At 50.1% G+C, this 7,568-nt stretch overlaps 1 protein-coding gene across 1 annotated transcript in view; it reads right to left on the bottom strand.

Annotated features, from left to right (window-relative positions):
* Positions 1–3,879: 3,879 nt before the first annotated feature.
* Positions 3,880–7,568, bottom strand: part of LOC122385761 (laminin subunit alpha-1-like) — a 60,015-nt gene continuing 56,326 nt past the window's right edge. Inside the window, exons 54-59 of the mRNA XM_043374247.1 lie at positions 7,262–7,453; positions 6,776–6,932; positions 6,381–6,514; positions 6,001–6,123; positions 5,394–5,499; positions 3,880–5,208 (exon numbers count right to left, since the gene is read on the bottom strand). Of these exons, the coding sequence (XP_043230182.1) occupies positions 5,063–5,208; positions 5,394–5,499; positions 6,001–6,123; positions 6,381–6,514; positions 6,776–6,932; positions 7,262–7,453 (858 nt within the window). The 3' untranslated portion in view covers positions 3,880–5,062. The remainder of the gene's footprint in view (positions 5,209–5,393; positions 5,500–6,000; positions 6,124–6,380; positions 6,515–6,775; positions 6,933–7,261; positions 7,454–7,568) is intronic.

The following is a 7,568-nucleotide window of genomic DNA, read 5'->3' as shown; positions in this document are numbered from 1 at the left end:
TCGGCGGCGGCGCCGCGCCCGGGACGGCCGTGAAAGCACGTGCAGCCCCAGCCGGTGGACCTCGCCGGGGGCTGCGGGGAGGGGCGGGGGCCGAGGACCGGCCCCGACCCGACCCGCCGGGCTGGAGGCCCCACTGGGACAGGGCAGATGGGGAGACGGCTTTGTGGTGGGGGATGTGTGGCGAAATGCTTACGCGCAGTTGTGTTTTTGTTGTTGGATAAAACGGGGTATTCATCTGTTGGGTTCTCCAAGGGGGTCATCTGAGTCCGTACCGTGGCCTTGCTCTTTGTCGGGGAAGCGGTGACCAGCGAAATAGGAGCTTTATATCGCATGTTTTGAAATTCGTTTTTTTTTATGATTGACAGCAGTCTGAATGGCTCAATCTTGAAGCAATATCTTCATCTTGTTACGGGGTTCATTATTAGGATGCGTCTCACACGCAACCAAGAGTGAAAACTACAACATTGATATTCTAACAATTTAGCTGTTCAAATATTTTTGCTGTTTTGGAACCGACGTAAGATTGAGAGGTAGTATCCAGTAACCATATCGTGCGCGCCGCGCTCTGAGAAAGGCTCGAGCCAATAAATAACGGACGAGGAGGGATTAATGCATGTCCTCAAAACGAGGCAACGTAGCGACGTAGCGAACCCGGTATACCAGGGCCTCCTCTAAGGATTTTTCACTGGGTGGGCAAAATTTTCGCTACTCCCCTGCCCAAGGGTGGATCCAGCCACTGTTTTGGGGTTCAACCAATTTCATAACCTGTTACCGGGGGGGGGGGGGGGGGCGGGGGTGAGGCGAAATAAGCAGTGCCGTTATTGGAAATAAGATGATAGTTTGCAAAGTTAACGTTTGTCGTATGTTTTATGGTTAGCAATGCTCGAGCGATTCGTTCCAGAGTTACATGTACAGCCCTCTGCAAACTGCGTGGTAGGTAGGTATTCTTATTCGGTATTCTTGCTATTTTGACAATGCACCAGTTTTTGTGACCTTGTGACCTGACCTCGGGTCACTGGAACCTAAAACTCCAAGGCCAAGTGACAAACAGATGCTCCAAGTCGTGTCTTAAATTTGGTAGCGCTACGTGCTATAGAACTCACGCTATCAACGAAAAACTCTGGCATTCGGTTGCCGCTAAACTGTTAGTCCAATTTTCCCCTGACCTTGTACCGGGTTTGTGACCCGGTGACCTGACCTGAAAAGACTAGAGACTTGAACTTTTCAGGACAAGTGCCAAAAGGTTGCCCCAGAGGGTATGCGAAATTTGAGCGCCGCCGTTTTTACGTTATTTGTGAAAAACCTTAGGGGGGTGCATCAACCCCCCTCATCGGGCGAGGGCTAACTAACATAATACATTGTAGTAAAGGCTACCCGAACCGGTAATGATTCTTGCTTATTTGTTCAGCTCAGCCGTATTTAGAGATTTAGCTGGCTTTGTCCATGAATAACAATATCGGCAGGGGCGTAGCCAAGGGGGAGGGGCCACGGGGGCAATGGCCCCCCTCCCTTGAGCGCAAAACGCGCCATTGGAGAGCCCCTCAGGCCCCGGGATATTTTTTTCAAACACTGGATAAAACGTCTTTTACTCGGAAGAAAATTGATATCGAAGTTTCATTTCTCTGGCCTTCTGATGACCCAATGGGCCCCTGCACTCATCCGATGACCCCCGGTTTTCTGGGGCCCCTGGTCGCCTAGGGGGCCCCGGTCGCTTGAGGGCTAGTCGCCTGGGGGCCCCTGGTCGCCTGGGGGCCTGGTCGCCTGGCCCCTGCCCCCTGGTCGCCTGGAAGAACGTTTGTCACCTGCAGTGGCATAGCCAATGAGGGGGCCAAAGGGTCCATGCCCCCCCCCCTGGAAGCCAGGGGTCCTTATTCTATAGGGGCCCCTGGCTGACACAGTGGGCCCTTGGCGACGCAAAGGCCCCTGCGGCAGATCCTTTGACACAGCTGAGTAGTTATACTTTGGCCAAGAGAGCCCCAATTTTAGAGCCTTGGGGCCCTATTGAAACCAGGGGGCCAGTTGGATGGGATGGGTCCAACTTGGGTCCAACGGTGTGTAAACAGAATCAATGCGTTCCGACTGTTGGTCTGACCCTATATCGGTTTGAGGGAGCTCCGATCGGATCCACTGTCGATCTGAGGGGCCCCTATCGGTTTGAGGAAGCCCTCAAATGCCCTGAACGGGTCCTTAGTTTGTCTGAGAGAGCCCTCCGTCGGCATGACTGGGCCTCTGCAAGTGCAAGGAGGGCTTTTGTCGGTCTTAGTGGCCCTTAGGCGGCTTATATGACCCTCAGACGGCTTACGAGGCTCTCATGCGCTGTAGGGGCCTCTGACGGTCTGAAGAACCCTCATCCGACCTACGGGCCCTCAGACCGCCCTCAAAACCGACTGGCGACTCTATGAAGCTATTCGTGGGCCTATCTAACAGGGCCCATGGACTGCTTACCCCCTAAGTTCTAATATTTTTGTTAATAAATATTTTTTTCCTATTTATTTGGCCCCCCCCCAAAATATTGGATGCAACCAGATGGCTTTTTGAATTTTGAGGGGGTTATCTTGGGCCCCTGTGCGTTTGGCCCCCTCCTTGAGGAAATCCTGGCTACGCCCCTGAATATCGGGCAACCAGAAAACTTTTTTGACCTTCAAACAGCATCCAGTTTGCTTAAGACCAGAAAGGTAGTACCGGACGTCCGGCCGGACCAGAATTTTTGCATTTGCTTCTGGGTGGGCAAATCGACGCCACTGGGTGGGCAATTGTGGTGACTGGGTGGGCATTTGCCCACCCAGTGGGTATGTTAGAGGAGGCCCTGCGGTATACGGTACTCGGAAGGTGGCGTAAAGATCTATCAAATATAGGTAGGCCTAGCCTAGTATATTCTAATACATTTTCGTCTTATTTGACAATCCGGATTATCCAGCTCCGTAAGTAATAATTCACCGGACCATTAATATTACTCTCGGCACGGGAGTAGGGATCGGACTTTCCCGCCTAATTTGTCCGCTGACGTCACTAGTGGTGGCCACTGGCCAGCGGGTGTCCGATGACGTCACATGTTATGATATACATTGGTCGGAGGTTATGTTTATCACTATACCTAGGTGATGGGAGCCGCTGACGAGCTACCGTATATGCGACCTAGGCGTGACGTCTAAAAGGCATTTAACCCTAACTCTGAAGTATGGGGACATTTTGGAACATGTAAAATTGCGAAACTGCAGTGACGCGTTCTGCAGCGCGTTTACATTAGTGCGCATTTGGATCTTCCAGTGTAAAGCTGAACTCCGTCTCTGTATATCATCATCCAAACACATTTTGCGACCCAGGAAAAAGGAAATCTGAAGTCAGACCATCAGACCGACTCACGCGCTTACGGTCTAAACTTCCAAATTCATCTGGTCCTTGGCTGGATTGAAGGACATTGGGACAAGTTTGGAACAGAAATAGCGGATTATCCAAATGCTGGCAAGATGACGTTTGAAAGCCGAGGGCACCACAGCTGTAAGGGCGTGCAGCCGGTTCAGCTTGTCAGCTCTGGCAGATAGGTACCGAATGAAACGAGAAATGTCGCGTTGCAGATCTCAGCCAGCGGACTTGCAGCGGGGGCCGAAGTGTGAAGGTTGTTTTGAGGCTGGGATGTCCATTTCTATGCGCTCTCGATGCTGCCGAAACGAATTAAGCCAGCAATTAATCTACTTTCAATTTTTCGATTTTTTAATCCCAGAGAGGCTGGTTACAAATGTCTTTTCATTGTTTACTTTCATCAACAAATTTATGAGAGTCAGCTATCTTTGAAACAACTGAAATAGCGCCCTTCATTACCTATTCGGTATTATGTAAATATCTCGACGCATGATGATCGAAAAAGCCATTGCATGCGAATAAATCCAGGCGAATATATTCGTCATTTGAATAGGCACATGACGTGGTCAATGCACAGTGAATCACGAAAATGATCTATTGGATACAATGGCAGTGTCCTGGATGCTACAATTATTACTTCTTAAAAATATGCGAGCACTCGATACTTCAGCAGTTTTTTGAGTCATGAGATATGAATCAAAAAAGCAGAACAATGTCTCATACAAATACATTGACAGCACGCATTTATGCCGAATGGTAGCAGGGACTGGTTACACAATACGCAGCACATCAAGGGAAGGGCGTGGTGCGACATGAACATAGGCATAATGGGATATGAAAAAATCAATAGATGGCTCTATTGTCGTCGAAACACCACGCTCGTCTCGGGAAGACTGTCGTCGAATAAGATTAAGTCGCGTCAGCTGCCACAAACTCTGCATTCTTAAATAACAGGCGGCTACACTTGTCAAAGAAGCTGCAATCCCAAACACACACACATGAATATGGATGCAGGTTCTAAACAGGTCGACAATCGATGATCATAGGCGCCATATCATATGCATCAGTGATCATATGTATACTTAAGCCATGCATCAGTAGTAAAAATGAGACATAAATCGCGGTTTTCATTGGTGCAAGGAAATATAACTTGAGAGCTTGCATTACTGTTTGACGTCACAAACCATGCATCATTAAAGCGGTAACGTGACCTTGAATCAACAGATCTAACTCACTAAGAGACCATATGCATGCTGGAAATGCTGCGGTATTTTGGCCAGGTTATGCCTCGACATGAAAATATCCAGGATCGATAAAATCCACGATCAATTGTTAGTAATTAAAACATTTCAAATTTTCAGGCACAAATCGTCACATCACTATCCTACCACAACGGGCAATCAATAGACAATAATATCCACTCGAGACATAAAGCAATTCAACTCCTCGTTGTCACCTCCCTCTTCTTACATACTTAATCTCATCCGAGTCATTCAATAAAATTCTTACTTACATTTGTTCACACTCTAACAACCCTTGCCGGCGGTTGTTTCGCGCAGCTATTTTACACATAGCGCGACAAGACCCGGCTATAGCGTCAACTATAGGAATGACTGCAGACGGCAGTCCGGACTCAAGTTGCCAGACTGCGGGCAGACGCTCAGCGCTGGCCGCTCGGCTCTGGCCTCTCAGCGCCGACTGTTCAGCGCTGCACGGGACAAGAGTTGAGCAGGACGTTGCTGAGCTCCGCCATGTCTGTCCAGTCGCGCCGCGCGCCGTTTATGTCGATGTTGCGGATGCAGCCCTTGAAGTTGTCCGTCGGTGGCGTTAGAGATGTTCGTGCAGAATCTGAGAAAGGACGGAACCTTGATGTCAGTCGACGTCAGCTGAGCTAGCACGAACTTCTCTCCTGAATAGACGATAAACGATACACGCCGGTAATAAAAACAAACACTTATGTTGTCATTGTCACACGCAAATTGCATACGACGATGAGTTTTGGACAGAGAGCTAGTTTTAGTCGCGATACTGACCTGGCAATCCGCCCAGGAAGAGCGGCAGGGCGGCGGTCGGCGGTCGTGCCAGACTGACACTGGACACTCCGTACCGTTCCGGATACTGGTCCACCTTCAGAATCGCCTGAAACGGAGCACCACTAGTCAGTGCAGTGCAGGTGGCCTCGCATCATTTTCCCATGAGTCGTACGAGTCGTACTGCGCCGTGGATCTCTGCATTCTTCACAGCCCACCGCGCCCACTTTCTCTGTCGAGTTAACGACTATAACAAAAACAAAACCAGTCGGCGGGATGAGCCGTCTCAAGGACGCTGCTCTGCTCGCGTTCCCCACAATTTTCCGAGATAGCCGGCCTTGGGTGTCACGGGACATAGTTGAAACATGATACGGCGATGGCCACGGCAGCAGACGGGTCTGGTAGGAAAACGAGAGAGCGTAACCACGAAAGGGGGCCTTGACGCGTTCATGACGTTTTAAGGAACCTTGGTCGTGGCAGAATACGCAAGTGGGATTAATCAAGAACGTAAGCGATAGGATACCTACTCCTGTATGCTGGCCCGAAAGACTATACGCCCCGACCCAACAAGTGTAGAAGTGATCATCTCGCACCCTTCTTTCGTCCTTACCTGGTCTTTGCCGTAGGTGGCCCGGACGGTGTGCCACCGGTTGTTACAGGCGAGGTATTTAGCGGGGAACGACTGACGGGCCTCGATAGGCTGGCCGGCGCTGTTATCGACGGTGAACACCACCTGGCGGTAGAAAAAGGAAACACGCTACATTTTGGGAACTCGGCAATATCGCAAAGAGCATGAAGAATTGGTAGAACTCCTACCACATATTGAGCTTTATGTCCTATCTACTCTTAACGCCTAGTAAGGGAGAGAAAAACGGAATCCAGAGCATGCACGCAGTATTCCTGAATAACTACCCCACCTTTAGCCCTCAGTATAGCCGCTCAACTATAGCTCTACATATGCAGGCTCCTAACGGTGCCCCGGATGCTTACGTCACCGTCACGCAGCTCCAGTGAGAGCATGGCCCTGCCGTTGTCGTTGAGCAGGTTGACGAGCACGCCATTCAGCCGGCTGGTCCTGAAGTCGAGCCTGAGGTCGAACTTGTCGCCTAGCTTGACTGCATCGGCTGCAGCATGGAAGGAAATTAGGAATACAGATGAGGTGACATGAACAAAGTGTGACCAAATTTATTGGGTAAAATATAGACACCTGCAATCTGTATCTATCTGACTTCTTCCATTTTCATTTTTTTTTTACATTCTAAGGTCTTTGAGCGCAATTTTATTTGGCTGTAAAACTATCAAAACTCGTAACAGCTCGACATTTGGTATACTGTTGCTGTTTTGCCAATATTCCGTTTTCATCACGTCGTTGCGTTGCGACTCACCATACTTGGCGAACGCGTCTCCTGCGAAGAAGGTGCCCAGCTCGACCCTGGCCATGCACTGGCCCACCCGGTGGATGATGTTGTTTCCCGAGGGCAGGTCACGCACGCGGCCGTTGATACCCAGCTGTTTCATACAGCCCTTGAAGCCCTCAGTTTTCTGCGGGACAGATGCCGCTGTGGTTAACGGTTGATACATGACATTTGACGCTAGTGACTTGAAGGCCATTGGCTCCTCTGGTGCAATTTCCACATGGCAGCTACTCCATTTTGAGCTCTTTGTCCCAAGCGGGTGGTAAACAACACTTTGCAGTGACATTATGACCTTGACATATGAATAGCTGATAGTCCGGTAAAATTCCATTTTCGCGGCATGTATCGACAACAGGCCCCTCCGCCATTACATCTAGGGCTCCCAATAGCAACCCCTCCTCCACACACACACACTAATGAATACCTAATAAAATCATGCAAACAACAAACACTCACCAGCATCTCCAGTTTCTTGTGCCCGGGTATCCGCGAGTCGCTGTCCTGACCCCGCAGTTCGATACCCTGGGGCGGCACCCCGCCGACGTAGAGGGCGCGCCCCACACGGATAGAGTGCGGACCACGCCTACTAGCCGGAGACGCCCCGCCCACCAGCAGCGTGTACTTGCGCTTCGCCTTGACGAGGGTCACCTGAGAGACGAGGTAGGGGTTATTGTTAAGCATGGCGGTGCAAAGGCTTTAGGAAGGAAACACAGACCTGCATGTGTCAGCAAAAAAAAGTTGTTTAGGCTAGGAATTTAAATAT

The sequence above is a fragment of the Amphibalanus amphitrite genome, unplaced genomic scaffold (genome assembly GCF_019059575.1).
Source record: "Amphibalanus amphitrite isolate SeventyFive unplaced genomic scaffold, NRLGWU_Aamphi_draft 000230F_arrow, whole genome shotgun sequence".
In the NCBI taxonomy this organism is placed as follows: domain Eukaryota; kingdom Metazoa; phylum Arthropoda; class Thecostraca; order Balanomorpha; family Balanidae; genus Amphibalanus; species Amphibalanus amphitrite.
This window is presented reverse-complemented; position numbering and strand designations above follow the sequence as displayed.